The sequence below is a fragment of the Chrysochloris asiatica genome, unplaced genomic scaffold, assembly GCF_000296735.1.
Source record: "Chrysochloris asiatica unplaced genomic scaffold, ChrAsi1.0 scaffold00124, whole genome shotgun sequence".
Lineage (NCBI taxonomy): Eukaryota > Metazoa > Chordata > Mammalia > Afrosoricida > Chrysochloridae > Chrysochloris > Chrysochloris asiatica.
In genome coordinates this window covers 1975721-1995366 of record NW_006408642.1, presented here as the reverse complement: position 1 = coordinate 1995366, position 19646 = coordinate 1975721, and the positions used below count along the sequence as shown (strand labels likewise).

The 19646-nt window shown below is 39.0% G+C and overlaps 1 protein-coding gene across 1 annotated transcript in view; it reads left to right on the top strand.

Annotated features, from left to right (window-relative positions):
• Nucleotides 1-19646, top strand: part of ULK4 (unc-51 like kinase 4) — an 892765-nt gene that overhangs the window by 319938 nt on the left and 553181 nt on the right. The window contains exons 23-24 of the mRNA XM_006868826.1: nt 464-515; nt 615-709. Coding sequence (XP_006868888.1) covers nt 464-515; nt 615-709 — 147 coding nt within the window. The remainder of the gene's footprint in view (nt 1-463; nt 516-614; nt 710-19646) is intronic.

The window sequence follows — 19646 nt, the reverse complement described above, 5'->3', positions numbered from 1 at the left end:
GGGTCGCTAGAGGTCGGAACAGACTTGATGGCACTTAACAACAACAACAGCAAAAGTATTGGTAAAATTTGAAGTTAGACCATATGATCTGATCTCCTGTAGGTAGGTAGTTAAGGTTTGACTCAATCACAAGAGGGCTATTTCACCTTCTCAAAGGCCGTTCTCACTAACATCCACGTTAGTGCCTGAGCAACTGTAAGGTATTGTTGGAAATTGGTATATATCATTTAGATTACCTTCTCTTTTTCAGGTTGACTTTTCTTTGCTCATTTTAATATTGAATTTATCCTAATGTTAGATCTCATCAATAGTGATCTATATATTTTTAAATGATTATAGTTATGGTTTGTATATAGCATTTAATTGTGCTTTAACACCTTTATGCTATATGTACAGTATTTGATAACGTCCATGACTTATCCATTAAGAGTGACAAATGCTTTTTGTTTTTATTTCTTAATAGAGTCATATTAAATCAGTGGACTCAGGAGAGACTAACATAGATGGAGTCATAGGTGGGTATCCCCTGAGACATATGCCTCTGTTTGAAGTATTGTGGTGTTGTGATTCAGAACATGGAAATAAGCACAGCTAATAATGAACTGTTTTCCTAGGACTGACGGCATCGGAAGAATTTATCAAGATCACGCTGTCAGCGTTTGAAGCAATAATACAGTATCCGATTTTATTGAAAGACTATCGCTCAACGGTCAGTTCTAGCAGCTTTTGTAAACATACTTTTTTATTTATTTTCAAACTCTGGATATAAAGAGATCATTCTGGTGTGGCGCTATAAGAAAAGCACTGGACTGCCAAATTACAAAAGTCAGTGGTTCAAACCCACCAGCCACTTGGAAATCCCACACAGGATCACTATCAACTGAGTCAGAACCAACTTGATGGCGCTTAACACAATGACAGCAGTTTATAGATGCTTACTCGTATTGCCTCCTTAACTATTGAGAAAAGCTGCCTGCCTAGCTGAACAGACATAGGAAATTCCTTCCTTCCTTCCATGCTGATTTATCTCTGCTCAGTCATTGTTTTATTTCCCTCTTGTTTCATACTTTACTCCCCAGCCTGCCTTTTCCTACTGATTGTCGGATTATTTGTTGCAATGAATAGTATAAACCCTTAGAGTAGGGTTCCTTAACCACAGCACAGTTGACATATTAGATGGGATAAATTTTTGCTATCAGGTGTACAGGATGTCTCTACCTACCAGGTGCTGGTAGCACTCAATTTCTCCCTCAACCCCGATCCAGGTTGTGACAACTAAAAACATGTCTCCATGTTGCCAAATGTCCTCTTGGAGGCGAAATTACTCTCCAGTGAGAATCAGTCTCTTTGAGGAATCTTTGGGGAGCTAGGAGTCCTGGTGTAGCACTGTGGGCTAATGTGCTGGACTGCAAAGTCATTTGAACTACAAGATCAGTGGTTTAAGCTCACAGCTGCTCCCTGGAAACCCTATAGAGGGTCGCTATGGGTCAGAAATGACACAACAGGGTGCTGGCTTTCGAGGAGGGAAAAACAAACCTGCCACTGTGTTCTCGCGGGACGCATGATGGTGCAGTGCAGTGCTCGGTGTTAGGCTGCTAACCAAAGACTGGCCCTTCAAACCCAGTGACTGCTGCTTAAAGATTGACAGCCTCAGAAACCTCTGGGGCAGTTCCCCTCTGTCCTGAAGGGTTGCTCTGAGTCAAAATCATCTCAAAGGCAAGAGCATTGTATTCTCATGTGTTGGAGCCCCAGAGAAAAGGGGTACACAGAGAAGAAGGTTACAGTGCAAAGAGCAATATCAGATTTTGCCTGGTAGTTACTGTTCCTAGAGGCTGTCGTGGAGTTTACTTATGATCCCATGACCTTCCTGGTTCCCATTCACCTTCCCATTGAAGGACTGGTGATTGACTTGGTACTGGAAAGATGAGTGCCTTTTGCTCCATCTTCTGCCTTTTGTCCTAGTGTCCCATCCATATTAACATGTGTGCTGAATATAAGTGAACACCTTTTGATAATAAATTATATGGGTGTCCCAGGCATAACTTGGAGTGCTGGTGTGGCACTGTAGGGTAGGCACTGGACTGCTAACTGTCAGGTTAGTGGTTTAAACCCACTAGCCACTCCTCAGAAACTCTATACACAGTCACTTTATGTCTGAACTGGTTTGACAGCACTTAAAAACAACATCAACAGGTATAACTCAGTAGAGATTTTGAAAGGAAAGTGTTTTTCAAATTTTTAACAAGCAACCTACTGGCAAAATTTTGGACAACATTCATTTATGAGTCAAGGATTGCCTGCAGTGATGATGAATGAAGTACTGAATTTAGAATTTGTTATTGTACTATAAAAAAGAAATTGTGAATTAAAAAAAAATTAGTTGACACTCTGAGGATTATGTAAGGAGCTCTGGGGGGGATGGTGGTTGTCATATGCTGTGGAGTCGTAGCATAGTGGTTATGAGTCGGGCTGCTAACGTCAAGGTCAGCAGTTCAAAACTACCAGCTGTTTTCCAGGAGAAAGATAAGGCTTTCTTCTACTGTAAAGATTTACAGCTTCAGAAACCCTGTACAAAGTCGCTGAGTTCACGGCACATCACCACCACCACAGAGGATTATGTAGACGCTCTTGTAGGATGGGAACTGGAATTTGTTTCTTCACATTAGTCCTTTCTGAAGCTTCTTTTTTGCATTGTTTAAATAGCTTCTTCTTTGACTTGTACTATCTTATAATTAGCGAGCTCATATCTCATTTGACTTTATATTATATACATATTTAAAAACTTTAATTTACAAAAATGGTAATTTTGTAATGCCAGAGGTGTATTATTACATGATTTGTTTCTGCATTAGAAATTACTTTATAAATTAATGTTGTTGTTAGGTGCCAAGTCGGTTCTACACACAACAGAACAAAACCCTGCTTGGTTTTGTACCATGCTCATAACTGCTGTTGTATTGGAGTCCATTGCTGCCTCCGCTGTGTCGGTCCATCTCATTGGGGATCTTCCTTTTTCCTCCTGACTGTCCACTTTACCAAGCATGATGTCCTTCTTCAGGGTCTGGCCCCTCCTGATGACATATGCAGAGTCGTGAGACAGTGTCTCACCATTGTTCTTTCTACAGAGCATTCTGGCTGTACTTCTTCCAACACAGATTTGTTTGTTCTTCTGGTAGTCCATGGTACTTTTGATATTCTGGTAGTCCATGGTACTTTTGATATTCTGGTAGTCCATGGTACTTTTGATATTCTGGTAGTCCTGGTACTTTTGATATTCTGGTAGTCCTGGTACTTTTGATATTCTGGTAGTCCATGGTACTTATGATATTATTCTCCAACATCGTAATTTAGATGCATCAATTCTTCTACTGTCTTCTTTATATATTGTCCATATTTCACATGCATGTGAGTCACTTAGGTACTGTCAACTTTCTTATGGAATTTTGTGTTGGTCAGCATACTTCAAGTTTTTGTGAGATAGTATTTAGAAGAATATGTAACCCCATAAGTGTTGTTATGTTAAATCTTGATAGGAATATCATCAATTCTGGAATTCAAAAAACCCATATACATAAATGTCCCTTTGTAAGCTATTGAAATTTTCATTTTCTAGTTAATTGCTCACTTTTAGAAATTTTCTTAACATTTTTTGTAAATACTCTCTTTTTATTATTGCTATTTTCATTTTCTTAACATTTTAATAAGCTTGCATTTGCTTCTGTGATTGATGATGATGGTGGGATAAGAGTAATGGTGTTTCAAAGTGTTAAGCATAGATGTTGTTGTTAAGTGCCGTCGAGTAGGTTCCAATTCATAGCAACCCTATACAGAGTTTCCAAGGATCAGCTGGTGGGTTTGAACTTTCAACCTTGTGATTAGCAGTCAAGTGCTGATCTTACAGTACCATACCAGGTCATCTGTATCTGGATTTAAAGGCTTATTTAGATGTGCTTGAAGCTCTGTATTTGAGAGAACTATTTGACTATCATCTTAATGTTCCTGAGTTCTGGTCTTGACTCTCCATTTTCTTCAGTCCCAACCCTTTCCCTCCTTGAGAGGTAACCACTCTGACCACTCTCATGGTAATCATTCCCTGAATTCCTCTGAAGGCCTGTGTACACAGTCCTAAAATGTATAGATTTGTTGTGTCTGTGTTTGATCTTTGTGTCAATATGGTTTGTTATACCATCCTATGAAATCAAAGTTTGATTATTGAGGAGTGACTTTTATCTCTAATAATGTATTTTACCTGAAGTTTTGTTTTATCCATCCTTAATGTAATCATCCCAACCGTCTTTCGGTTAATATGTGCATTGTATATCTTTTTAAAAATTCTTTTCTTTCCATCATCTCTGTCTCAGTTTGCTAGCGCTTCTGTAACAAATACTGCATGTGGGTGATGTTGCTGAAGAAAATCAATTTGTTTTCTCCCAGTTCAGGAGGCTGGTGGTTTGACTTTTGAACGGTGGTCCTCGAAGAAGGCTCTTTGTTGGCTGTTGGGGAATCTGTAACCCCAAGATTCTCAGTCCTTGGAGATTGCCATGTGGCATCTTTCTTTACCCCATTTGTGCTTGCTTCTCTGTGTGTCTGATCTACTTTAAAAAATACATCAAAGATTATTTATTTAAAAAAAAAAAAGAAAGGTTCCTAGGTTTAAGACACATCCTACATTGATATGGCCTCAATAGTCTAACAAAGAAAACTCTATTTCCAAATGTGATTACATCCACAGGTTTGTTGTTGTTGTTGTTAAGTGCAGTCTAGTTGATTCACACTCATAGTGACACTGTACAGGGTTTCCAAGGAGCAGCTGGTAGGTTTGAACTGCCGATCTTGTGGTTTGCAGTCCAGCGCTGATCCTACAGTGCCATACCGGGAGTACATTGACAGGTCTCAAGGTTAGGATTTCAACACAAATTTCTGAGGGATGTAATTCAGTTCATAACAATTTCTTTATAGTGTGGTGTTGTAGGACCAACAAATTCTCGGATGCTCTATACAGGGTCACTATGAATCAGAAATGAGTTGACAGCACATAACGCAACGTTTTAGATTTTGTCACATAAATGGTGGTGGGTGTATGCCTCTGAGTTTCTTCTGACTTAAAATGACCGTGTGTAGGGCTTCTGAAGCTGTAAATATTTATAGGAACCAAAAACCAAATAAATCAAAAAAACAAAAACAAAACAAAACAAAATCTTTACAGGAGCAAAAAACCTCCATCTTTCTCCCAAGAAGCAACTAGTAGATTCGAACTACTAACCTTGTGGTTAGTAACCCAGCTCACTACGCTACTAGGGATCCTTGTGTCTTGAAAATACCATATAGTATTTTATAAAAATCAAATTTGACTAGTTTTTGTTTTTTGAAACTGTTTTTTGTGAATTGAGTGAAAGGTTGTTGTTATTCAGTGCCGTCGAGTCGCTTCTGACTCATGGTGACCCAGTGTAGGGTTTCCAAGGAGTGGCTGGTGAACTTGAACCACTAACCTTACAGTTCAAACTGACTTTGCAGTCCAGTGTATTATCCTACAGCCTCACACCAGGAGCACATCTCATCAGTTTTACATTCAACCAATCATACACTTTGTTTCATCTCAATGATTGTAATCCATTCCATGCAACAACAGTTATCCCGCTTCCTTCCTGTGGTTCTGTTTCCATTCCACTCTTCTTCCCAATCCTTCTGAACTTTGTCCTTAGGTAATTGTTGCCCTTTAGATCTTGAATGCTTGACCATTCCATGGTGAACATGCCTTACTAATATTGTTGTTGACCACTTAACTCCCCTGAAAATTGAGCTTGAATGGTGGCTGAGGGCCATGGTCTCGGGTTCCTCCAATCTCTTTCTGACCAGTAGGCCTGGTCTTTTTTATAATTCTGGGTTTCGTTCCACATTTTCTCCCAGTCTTGGTGTCTTCTCAGTCTTGTGAGCCCTTTCAGAGTCATTGATAGTGACTCATTTGTCTCCTAACTAATTTGACTTTTAACTGGAACCATGTACTCTGTTTACAATATCGGTTTATTTAGATTCTGTTTTGTCATCTTACTTTGAGCGTTTTATTTGTCATATATATTCTTTTATTCTCCTCTACATTCTTGCCCTTCTTTCTATTGACTGACTTTTTTTTCTTTTTGCACTTCTGTTTTTTTCTCAATATGTGTATAAGCTTGGTTTTCATATACTCTTTTTATTCTTTTATGGCTTATCCTGAAACACATCATGCATATTAATTTTTTCTAAAAGCTGAAATTAAAGAAACTACCTTTTCCTTTGGTCCCCAAAAGACCTTAGACTAACTCCATTAGTATCCTCATGATAGATATATATTATTGCTGCCCGAAACGCTTCATTTGGTTTTGTTTTGATTCTCTCTCTTTCTGTTTTGTTACACTATCTTTGTTTTTGGAATCCTGGTGTGGTGCTGTGGGCTAACGTGTCAGACTGCAAAGTCGCTTGAACTGAAACTTATACAGGGTTGGTATGGGTCGGCATTGACTTGACGGCACTTCATAACAACAACAACATCTTTGTTTTCCCTTCTTTCTTCTTTTTCAATCCTGTCATCTAGGTTCACTTATTTCTGTCTGATCTTTGCAGTTTTCCCTAGCTTGTGTTCTGGTAACAAACCTGCTGTGGTTTTGTTACACTGGCATGCTTGTTTCTTGAATGATATTTCTAATTTGGCAATTATTTATTTATTTTTAGTTCTGTGAAGAAGTTATTTCATTTTTCATGTGTCTATTGTTGCTATTGAGAAGTTAGCTGTTAGTCTGTTTTTCTCAGTCCTCAGAAGATAATCTTTTTTCCTCTGGTTTTTCTAAAAATAACTTTTTATGGTGACTTGAGTGAAGGTTAACAGACAATATCAGCAGCTTTACGTTCGACGAATTATATGCTCTGTTTCATCTCAGTGATAACAATCTCCTTCCTGCATCAATAGTTATCCCACTTCCTCCCTGTGACGTCCCTTTAACAGCTTATATTTCACAAATGAACAAAGCAAAAAGATTTGTTGTACACATACAAAACAAATACATGTTCATTTAAATGTCCTAAGGGCATGTTCTACAAGCCAGGCTCCTACCCACAGGCACACAGCTTTTCTCATCCATGGGCCTGAAGCCTACAGCTGCTCTGTTTCTCCATGCTGTTGCCTCTGCCACCATCTCTGCTGTCATCATTTTTCTACGTCAGATCTCACCCTCCACTCATCCTCTTCCTTCCTGATAGTCCTGGGATCGTCTGTTCCTCAAATGAAAGATAAACTACTCCCCCGTTTTAGTTACTCATCTTCTACAATCACAGTTGTGATAATCACAATTAATCCTACTTACAATTAAATCCAATTCCTGTCAGCGTTATCCTCCATCCTCTTTGACCAGATCCATATGGAGAAGGGGAAAACTATTCAGTGGAGATTCTGTGTTACCCCACTTATTCTGAAACTAAGCATGCTCATGAAAGTTTGTAAGACAGCCACTTCGTGCCTTTATAGGCTCCATTTTTGATAGCCAATGTCTAGATTGCCCATCCCTATCAACCCAGTGCACTGAGATAACAAGCTTGATTTTTGATATGAAGAATCCTTCCATTTCAGTTGGAATTTTGAGCAACTGCTTCCTTAAGCAAAGGTCCAGTTCATCAAATTATAGCAAGTTATAGTTATTCACAGTATCAAGCATCTTTATCTTTATCTGGCCAGGTAGCCATCCAAGCTAGGTCAAAAGGAGGGTAACTTGCTAATCCTGGTTCCTTTTAAGACTTTTTTTTTTTTAAGTCTTTGCTTTTTCTTTACACTTTCCCTATGTTATGGATAAATACAAATTTCTTTTTATTCTGTTAAAGATTGTCTGTGTATCTTCAATCTGTGACTTCTCATTTTCATCAGTTCTGAGAAATTCTCAGCCTGTTCTTTGGGTCTTCTCTTCTGCCCTTCTGCAACTATATTTTTCACCTTTTTGCTATTGTCTTTTTGTCCCCTGTGTATTTCACCCCAACCCCCCGAGTGTAATATTCTGGACAATTTCATTTGATCTATTTCTGTTATCTCGTATGCCCAGTCTGCTGCCAAATACGACCACTGAGTTTTTATGTTTTGTTATTTTTTTGTTTGTATATGTACTCTCATTGCTGAAAATCTGTTTTCAGATTTATTGTATCATTTTTATGATTTTCTGTTCCTTGTGGGTATTTTCCATTTTGTTGTTACTTGCTTCACACACACTATGTCTGATGAGTCCATTATCAGATGATCATGAAAGTCTCCTTTGTTCTGTGGTATATTTGTATATGCCCAGATTTTCTTGTACCTCTGATTATCTGGTACGGGTTGCTGATCATTGTCTTTAGAAATTACTTATGAGGATCCCGCAGGTCTAGTATGGAGGTTCCCTTCTTCTGAGAGGCTTCATGTTTGCTCCTGCCAGGCACCTAGGGGCCCTGACAGCCAAGGATACGCTAGACCAAGGTCATGTTTTGAGATTCCTTGGCTAGGCAGCTAGTTTCTCTGTGTAAATCCCCATTGATAAACGCATGAGACCATAAATTCCTAGGGCAGGCTTCGCAGCAGTTTCTAGGAGAATGTTTGTGGAACAGTTGGTGACTAGATCTGGTTGTACATGGTTCTGATGATCCAGTGCTACCCCCCTCAACTGGGGTCAAATTCAGTGCAAGAAAACTCATCATGTGCTGGGAGACCTGGACCCAAACCTCCATCTCTCTGACCCCAGTGACCCACTTGAAGTTCCATGTTTGTGTTGTTGGCCACTCCTGTCGGCGTCGTTCTCTAATTACAGACTTTTACTCAATGAATTGCCCTGACTATTCTCAACTGACTTTTTAAATCTTAAATCTTTTTAGGGTTTTGATGTTTTATATTTTACCTGGCATATTTTATTTTAACTGAGCAGGGTGGTCCAAGTAACCAAACTCACTATTCATAGAAACATTGTCTGTCGTGACCATTTTCATAGCAGCGGTATCTCAGCTTCCCATTGAGATATTGCTTGCTCCTGCATTACTTATTGATTCTTTTGTCTAAAAAGTAATAACCTTGTGGTTGATGTGTAAACATCAATTGTTTATACATATCTGTATTTGCATTTAAATAGCAATTTATTTTCTAATTATGAAATTCTAGCACTAATTCTTGAAACCAGAGCCTCAGTGATGACAGAAAAAGTATTGTTACAACTTGCAGGCTTCATATAATATACTTGTCAGTGCTCTAAGTCCTGGGAAATCCTCCAACCACCTCTTACGGAGCATGACTGGAATACACAAAGATAAGGATTCAGCACCCCAAGGACTGGAATATTACAACATTAGTACAAACTGTGTTCAAGGCTTCTAATCAATACTGCATCATATGGAAATGGCTAAATGCATTTAACTCTCGCTCAGCTTAGGATTTTAACTAAGATTTTCCCAGCGTTTACACCATGTAATGCCTCAGAGTTGGATATCATCAGTGAGGCCTACAGAACAGTCAGGATTGGTTTGGTGTATAAGGAGAGTTTGTTTCCACTCTGGGTGGTTTCAGAAAAATGTTATTAGTAATAAGAGGAAAAGTAAAAGTGATTTCTTTACTAGAAAAGTATGTCAATCAGAAACATAATTCACCCAAAATACATTTTTTTATTTCAGTAACTTTGAAAAGTATGCTAAATATTAATAGCTTTGGTGACGTCTGCCCTCTGTTGAGTAAAATGTGACTCATTAAATAACACTTTAAAGATGATTCTGCATGTTGCAAAGATGAAGAGCAAAGGAGACTCTTAGAACCTAAAGAATTCTGAGTGTAAATTGGCACAACTAGTTGTAAAACTGCTTAGCAGCAGCACTGAAATACCACTGCAGAATCAGCACTGGACTGCTAACCACAAGGTCAGTGGTTCAAACCTAGCAGCTGCTCCTCAGATACCCTTTACAAGGTTGCTATGAGTTAGAACCAACTCAACAGCACTTAACAGCAACAACACTGATGCTAAATATTTGCATATACTGTAAGTCAGATTGTACTTAAGATTGTCAGTGCAATAGAATTGCGAATTTATGGTCACCAAAACACGTATACAAGAATGCTCACAGCCCAAACCAGAAACTATGTATGCCTATCAACAGCCCAGAACGTAAATATATTGTGATGTAGTCATATGATAGAATACCATATAGCAAAGACAATGAGTGGTATATAATATACTTAACATGGAAAAATCTCACAAACTTCATATTCAACTAAAGATAGCAAATACAAAGAGTATGTTTTCCATGATTCCATTTGCAGTAAGTTTAAAAACAGACAAAACCAATCTATTTCAAGGCAGGATATGGTTACCCTTGGGACACACAATGACTGGAGGGGACTATAAGGGACCTCTGTCATGTATTGGTAACGTATTTTTGTTTGACCTGGGTGCTAGTTACACAAGTGAGCTCATTTTGTAAAGATTAGATGAGTTCTATACTGGTGTGGCCCTGTGGGATAATGTACTGGACCGCAAGATTGGTTTGAACTGTAAGGTTGGTGGTTCGAAATCACCAGCCACTCCTTGGAAACCCTATACAGGGCTGCTATGAGTTGTAACCAACTTGAAGGCAGTCAACAACAACAACATACTTAGGACATGCATACTTTTGTGTACATGTGTTATACTTGAATTAAAAAAGGTATATGAATATGAAAAGAAAGTTAAGACTTGGTAAATGTCAGCCTTTTTAAATGACTTTTTTGGCAAACTTAAGTGATCACAGTTAGGCTCTCCTATCTAATAATTTGTTTGTCTCTCATCTACTTTCTATCATGTTTTTGTTGGGATGTACTCATGGATTCTGTGTTAGTTTCCTATTGCTTCTGTAACAAATGATCACAAATGCAGTGTCTTAAAATACCACCAGCTTGTTATCTCTCCGTTTGTAAGGTCAGAGGTTTAAAATTGATTTCAGTGGGCTAAATTCAAAGGCTTTTAAAAGCAGGACTGCGTTTTGTCCGGACATTGTAGTGATGAATCTGTATCCATACCTTTTCCATCCTTAGGCCTATTCTCTACCTTCGAATATCTCTGTCATTCTCTTATATCTCTGTCATTCTCTTCCTTTCTCTGACCTATGCTTAAATGATCCCATTTCCCTCACTGACTCTGACCCTTTTGTCTCCCTCTGATAAGGACCCTTGTGATTACACTGGGTCTACCTGGATAATATAGTATAATCTCCTTATCCCAAAGTCCCTAACTCAGTCACATCTACAGAGTCCCATTTGCCATGTAAAGTAGCATATTGACAGGTTCTGGGGATTAGGAAAGGAGGCCAGCACAGTGACTAAACCCTCGGCTGTTTGACCGCACCAGCTGCTCCGTGGAAGAAAGATACAGCAGTCTGCATCCAAAAGGAATTTAGAGCATTGGAAACTCTATGGAGCAGATCTTCTCTGCCCTACAAGGTCGCTGTGAACGGAATTGACTCAACAGCAATTTTTGGTTTTGGTTTGGGGATTAAGATATGGGCATCTTACGAGGGACCATTATTCTGTCTCCTATAGATTTTTGCTTCTATCAGTGACTTATGATTCATTACCGTATTGTTTCAGTGTTTAAATTATACCCAGTTTTGGCCAGTGCACACCCTTTCAAGTCAACTACTATATCCTTGTGACATACCCCATCACTTTGTGAAAGTTTTCTTTCTGGCACAACACAATATTGTAGGCTCAGTTTGTAACTACTCTTCCCTCTCCTGGAATCATTCATTTCTTTTAGGGTTCCTGATTCTCTTCAATGGACCAATAGTATATGAGACCAAGATTGGGTAACTAAGTGTACTCCTCTCTGCTAGGATGTGTTAGCTTCTAGACTCTTCAAAAACACAAAGCTAAGAAACATACGAATGTTTGTTTCTATACACATAAAGACAAACATATGCATACATATATTGACATGCTCATGTGCATGTTATACACATTATGCACATGTGTCAGTATATGTACACAATGCATGCATGTATTTTGAAATAAGGATTTCACACTGGTATCTTGTAGTCCAGTCCACCTCCATATGGCTCTTTTTTGCCTTCTTTCATTTCATGTTTGTGCATCTGTACTTTTAGTGAAAACTCTACATTGTAACACATTGTAGCTTCCAACAACATCATTTGTTTCTCTTATCTGCTCATTCCAATAGTACATCTGAAATAATTACAGAATTGCATCACCTAAACCAATTAAAAAAAAAACCAACCTAATGAGATCAGGATTTGTTTTCAGAACCCTCCCCTGACTCAACATTCCAAAGTGTTACCCAAGGCTAACAAAACCCTATCCATAAAGTATTTGGATTTCTTCTCCTCCTCGCCACCTTTTACTGTGATTACAGTATTGATTAGAAGCACAATTGGGTTGATATATTTGTTTGCTTTCAATTTTAGGTTTTCATTTTTCCTTCCCTTCCTTGTTGGTTTTCTTTTTGAATGTGTATAATATTAACATGCTACCAAAAGTCAGAACTATAGACAAGGAAATATGATGGGACTTCAATAAAGTTCATGGAAAAGTGACTTTTTCTGTGAACTTTTTTGAGCTCCCTCATATTTAAAGCAGTTTTATTTCCTTTCATCAAATAGACAATGTGGTTTGAAAAAGTTCATGGATAATTCCACTGTCTTTTCATTGCATTTTTCTATGAACTTTCTGAAGCCCTCGTGTAGATCCCTTGTACTCCTTCACCACTCCATCCTATACTTCCCATCCTTAGGGGTAACCAACTTCATTGTTTTCTTGTTTATCCTTTCAGTGTTCGGTTTTTCTGTGTTTTTAGAAACAGAAAATGTTTTATTTCTTCCTTTTTTTATATACACTAAAGGTAACATGCACTGTATGCTGTTTTGCACTTTGCTTTTAAATAAGTGTGGAAAAGTATTCCATATCAGCCCCTGTTGTTGTTGTTGTTGTTAGGTGCCATCGAGTCGGAACCGACTCATAGCGACCCCATGCACAGCAGAACGAAACAATGCTCGATCCTGGGCAAACCTCACCACCGCTGCTACCTCCGAGTCCATCAATGATGCCACCTGGCCGATCCATCTCGTTGGAGGTCTTCCTCTTTTTCTCTGACCCTCCACCCTACCCAGCATGACATCCTTCTCCAACGATTGTTTCCTCCGGACTACATGTCCAAAGTAGGAGAGACGAAGCTTAGCCATCCTGGCCTCCAAGGAGCACTCTGGCTGCACTTCTTCCAAAACAGATCTATTGGTTCTTTTGGCAGTCCATGGCACCCTCAGTATTCTCCTCCAACACCACAACTCAAAGGCATCAATTCTTCTACGATCCTCTTTATTCACTGCCCAGCTTTCGCATCCATATGAGGCTATTGAAAACACAATGGCCTGGGTCAGGTGCACCCTAGTCCTCAAGCTGACATCTCTGCTCTTCAATACTTTAAAAAGTTCCTGTGCAGCAGATTTGCCCCTAGAGATGTTCATTTAAAAATTACAGCATCATAATGCTTCGTTGTGTGTATGTGAACCATGGTTTATTCATCCCATCTCTTATGTTTGGGCATTTAGGTAGTTTCTAATATTTTGCAAGTATAAACATTACTAAAATAAATAAAGCAGCATATACAATTTGATTTTTGGGGGTGTATATATATAATTTTCTATTGTTGAAGGCATATCTTCAGGGTAAATTTCTAGAAGTGGGATTGTGGAATGAAGGGTAAAGACATATATAATTTAAATCTGCTGCACAAGACCTTTTTAAAGTGTTGAAGGGCAAAGATGTCAGCTTGAGGACTAAGGGTGCGCCTGACCCAAGCCATGGTATTTTCAATAATCTCATATGCATGTGAAAGCTGGACAGTGAATAAGGAAGACCATAGAAGAATTGATGCTTTTGAGTTATGATGTTGGAGAAGAATATAAAAAGTTCTATGGGCTGCCAGAAGAACCAATAGATCCATTTTGGAAGAAGTGTTGCCAGAGTGCTTCTTGGAGGCCAAGATGGCCAAACTTTGTCTCTCATATTTCAGACATATTGTCAGGAGGGACCAGTCACTGGAGAAGGCTATCATGTTTGGTAAGGTGGAGGGTCAGAGAAAAAGAGGAAGACCCCCAACAAGATGGATTGGCCAGGTGGAAACAGTAGTGAGGTTGGCCCAGGATCGGGCAGTGTTTCGGTATGCTGTGCATAGGGTCGCCGACTCGATGGCACCTAACAATAACAACAAATTGTTAGGTGGCTTTGAGTTGTTCCCGCTCATAACGACTCTGTATATGGTTTCCAAGGAGTGACTGGTAGGTTTGAACTCCCAACCTTAAGATTGTTGTTTGTTAGTGCCGTCAGTTCTGACTCAGCGACCCTGCATAGGGTTTCCGATGAGCGGCTGGTGAGTTAGAACCACCAGTGTTGCAGTTCATACCAACCTTACGGTCAGTGCTTATCCTACAGTACCACACCAGGACTTTGCAGTTAGCAGTTCAGAATTTATCCCACAAAACCACTCCAAGATATTCTGTGTTGTATGAGGATGCCTCCTTGTCCACAACCTTAACCAACAATATGTTATCAAGCTTTTGAATATATGCCAATACGCGGTAATTCCTCAATGCCTTTTTTATCTGTATTACATTTAAGGGAGACCTAAATAACGTTTTGTCTAGTTTTTCTCCTCATATTCGTCGTTCTTAGTGACCCAATCTGACATTAACAGTAAAAAAAAAATAAAAATAAAAATAATAAAAAGTCCGCTTCTAGGCAAATTCTTTGTGCATTCCTAGCGTCGCCTGTGCTAAGGAAGTTGGCAGTTGACATGAGCATATTAATTATTGTGTGCTGTAATATAGATGCAACATTTTTTTAAGGTCAACTGAAATCAATGCAGTGATGATTATTTTTCAAATATAGAATATGAATTTTAGTTCTTAGAAAATTAAGCTTCCGTTTTCAAAATTGTTGCCCCGTCCTCGGGTTCCATGCCCTCTTGTATGAGCCAATTGAAACAAAGTGGCCACTGGGGTGCAAGAGAAACAGAGATTTATTTGATTGCTTGCGCGGTAAATGCGCAACGCTCAGTCTCGTTACCAAAATACCGCGCAACTCCTGGGATTGGGGCACTTGGTTCTTTATACCCTTAGATTTCCGGATTCTTACTTCTTCTCATTTCTCCCTGCCCCCTAAGCCGCCTATGTTCATAGATGGAGGTCCAGATATCAAGTCACGTTCTCCCGGATATTCTCTAGGTTGACCTTTCTATTCCGAAGTGGGTCCGGGGAGGATGATAAGTCAGATAATGTGTTCCTCCTAGAAATTCATGGTTCCGGGGTCACTTGAAAGTCACTGATGTATGAACTACGCATGCTCTCAGATCTGGTTGACCTGGTTCCAGTTGGAGGGACCCTGTGGTTAATCTGTTTTAAAGGGTCTTGTGATGGAATGCAGATAAAGGGTTGCTAGTATTGTTGGCAAGCTGGAAAAAGTAGATAACTAAAAGGTGGGAAGCAGAGCAACATTCCAAGAAGGAATAATAGAAAAAGAGATATTGACCTAAGGGTTTCTAAATGGTTTACTTATATCAGTAACACAAATAAACAAAACACCCACAGAAAAACAACCCATCTAAAAAATATAGCAAAGATGGTAAGACATGCTTTCATCATATATGAGTAAGTTTGGAATCACACTTTCATAGATTATAAGCGGGTTTTTTTCCCTTTTGAAAAAAGATCATTGGAATATGATTTGTTGTTGTTAAGTTCCGTAGAGTCAGTTCCGACTCATAGTGACTGTGCACAGGGTTTCCAAGGCTGTAAATTTTTACAGGAGCAGAAAGCCTCATGTTTCTCCCGCAGAACAGCTGGTAGTTTTGAACTGTTGACCTTAAGGTTAGCAGCCCAATTCGTAATCATTATGCTACCAGAGCTCCTTACGTAATTACAATGTAAAGTTGCTGAATTTTTAGAATCTCATATTGCTTTATATTTCTTAACATAGAAAGTAACTTTGCTAGATTATAAACAACATCATTGTGAGTGAGCATCAGTGGCTTTGTTGAAGAACAATTTAAGTAAAGTTTAGAGATGCACATGTTACTTACATATTTCATTGCAGTTTTGATGGTTTAGCTTCAATGTCCTAGGTCTGTCTTTAGCATCAGTAAATCACAGACCTTCATTCCATTTAAGTCATGCCCTTGAGGGCCATTGGCAGTCATTATTGTGCAAGGAATGGTGGTGGCACTGTAGTTAAGCATTAGACTGCTAATAGAAAAGTCATCGGTTTGAATTCACTAGCTTGCTCCTTGGGAGAACGATGTGGCAATCTGCTTCTGTAAAGATTCCAATGTTGGAATCCCTTTGGGGTAGTTGTACTCGTCTATAGGGTCACTGTGAGGCTGAACCAACTTGATGGCTATGAGTTAATGCACATACAGTTTTTCCCCCACAGGAATCCCAGTTGTTGAGCAATGGAATAAAGGAGTTGCTAGACTTGGGAATCTGCATTTTCTGAAAGAGTTCAATGTGACTCTGTTTTCAGGACAGGCCTTCTGATGAACTGTAGTGCAGCTGAATCTCTTCATTTATTTATGAAATCAACACCGCCAGCATTAAAGATTAAGGTCCTTTGGATTGCTAAGTATAGGTGTATTGTCCTCACAACTGAAATAAGTAATGAGTGCTGGAATTTTGTGATACAGAGAAAACATTAATACAAGCTCGGGGAGCTTGATTAGGGTTGCAATGTTATTTATTTTAATGGTGTGCATATTTATAGCTTCAGTGGAAGAATCTGGAAAGGGAAAACCATGATAAGTGGATCATACGATAGTTTTGTCTCAGAATGAGTCTTTTTAAAAAGGTGTCCTCATATGAAGGTAGTGCAAGACCCAGGGAGGAATGCAAGAGTTAAAGTGAACAGAGGTAAATACTGTTAACTGATGGAGGGGCTTGCAACCATTGTAATGAAGCAAAGTATATGATTTGTTGAATATAATCGTGGTGATCTACAAAAACTCAAAAACGGTTAAAAAATTAAAATGTTAAAAATAAAAAGGCATCTTAGTACCAGTGAGCAAAGTCATACCAATTTGAAGGTTTAAGAAATTTTCTCTATCATATCCTGTGTTTGATTTTATTGTCATTATTTTCTCATTCTGACTGAGAAGTGATTTGACAAATGAAGTTTACAAGTTTTTGCTTCTTCTTTTAAGTTTTTTATTGTGAATTTAGTGATAGTTTACATGGGGGAACATCAGTTTTACACTCATCACTTCATTGCATGTTTCTTCTTTCTTATTCATTGTCACATTGCATTGTTGCCATTTGGGTTATCATTATAGTATTTTAATTGACTTATCAAAATGCAGGCTGAGGTTTATTATGAGTCAGATTGAACTCCCCAAATATTTCTAAGTCAAGAGGCATTTTACAATATGATTAGTCAATAAACGTGTCATTTACTCATGTTACTGTTGGTAGAATATGAGGGTAAGTACAGAAAGTATTGCTGAAAAACCCTAGAGGCCTTTATTAAACAAAAGTATCAAAATGGGAACTTGTTGTTTCTCAGCATACCCTCTGTCTAGATGTCTACATTCAGAAGGTGGTGTGCCATCTCCCTAACCCTTCCCTGAAGAATTCTGCTGCTTCAATCTACACTGCATAAAAATGATACTTTGAACATCCTTGAGGAACTCAGATTGTTCCTTTTATAGGTTCTTTGAGTTTTAGAATCAAAGGAAATCTGAAGAGGAAAAAACAGGGCTGTAGGGTGGATGAGAGGTAGGGTTTGCTAATGAAATTCTCTTAGAACAGCCCTTGCTATGATCGAAGAATGAGCAGGTATATCAAGATAGAAAAAGAATTCCTCAGTGCAACTTTCATTGTCTTTTCCACACCAGTGCAGTTTTTAATTTTCTTAAAACTTCTTCCCAATAAACCCGTCTAATTGTGCTGTGTCCTTTAAGAAAATCTATCAAGATTGTTGTTGTTACGTGCCATCGAGTCGGTTCTAACTCATAGTGAGTTTCCAAGGAGCAGCTGGTGACATTGAGCTGCCAACCTTGTGGTTCAAACTGACCTTGAAGTCCAACACATTAACCTACAGCACTACACCATCATTCCCCTTTGGAATTAAAAAAAAAAAAAACAACCACTCACCATAACTTTCTGGGTTACTCTCTCTACCTTGAATTTAACTAGCCCAAGAGATCCCCCTAAAATCCACTCTTTTGACTGGATCTCTTTTTGGAATACACTTTAAGGAAGTAATTGTATTACTGAGACTAACTAAGGTAAGTGTATAAGTGAGAGAGCTTGTCTGCTGCTATCCACTGATTGCAAAGACTTGCTGAAGTGTTCTGTTTGCAATAACACTGTGCACGTATGTACTGGAATCCTAGTAGCAGTACTTCTTGTTACCCTCATACTGGGATTGGCGTATGTTGAGTTCTAAAGAAACTTAACCACAGTTTTAGGTGTAATTCAATGGATATTAAAAGAGTATAATCATTAGGTAGGTCTGTATTGGGCCTCCATTATTTATGTATTTATTTTACTTTTTAGTGTGAATCTAGTGAAGGTTTACAGAACAGATCATCACTTCCCCATTCAGAAAATCATATACTTCATTTCATTACAGCGATTGTAATCTCCTCCATGTACCATCAGTTAGCAGTATTTGTTTCTGTTCACTTGAACTCTCTGCACTCCTGGTGTCTTCTGTTACCTTTGTCTTTCCTCCTTCAACCTCCCTCTTGTTGTATATTGCCTTCCCCATCATCCAAGTTAACATGTGTCTACCCCCTAGCCTGATGTGGAATGCAGGATAATGTGCTGGACTGCAAGGTCACCTTGAATCCCAAGGGCGGTGGTTCAAACTCACCAGCCGCTCTTCGGGAACCCTTTACATGTTCGCAGTGAGCCAGATTCAGCTGACAGCAGTTAACAACAACAACCCTCTTGTTGTTGTTAGGTGCCATCGAGTTGGTACTGACCAATAGCGACCTTATGCACAGCAAAACAAAATACAGCCCGATCCTGGGCCAACCTCACAACTGTTGCCACGCTTGAATCCATCGATGCTGCCACTTGGCCAATCCATCTCGTTCAGGGTATGATCTCCTTCTCCAGTGACTAGTCCCTCTTTTTTTTTTTTTAAGGTTTTTATTGTGGATTGAGTGAAAGTTTACAGGGTACATCATCAGTTTCACATTCAACTATTCATATGACTTGTTTCATTACATTGATTATAATCCCCTCCATACATCATCAGTTAACAGTGTTTCTCTCTATCCTCTTTAGCTTTTTTTGGGGGGTGGGGTGGGGGGAAACTTTGCTTTTTTGGAATTTACAGTCTCGGCTTTTAGGGAAGGTTTTATCTGTGGATATCCAGGGCTCATGTATGGGATTACTAAGAAGCATAACTGAATAATCAGATGAGGGACAGTTTGCTATGTCTGCTAGGTGGCTAAAGTCTGATCCTCAGAACCTATGGTTTGGATGGTCTACAACTCTTGGGCCCACAGGGACTTGAACTCCTGACCGGGTCTGCATGATCTGCATCAGATTCCCCCTTATTTATTATTTGTTTAAGGGACGCTGCCTGTCTTAGGCAGTCAGTGTGAATTCCTCCGTCTTACCTGTCATCGAAA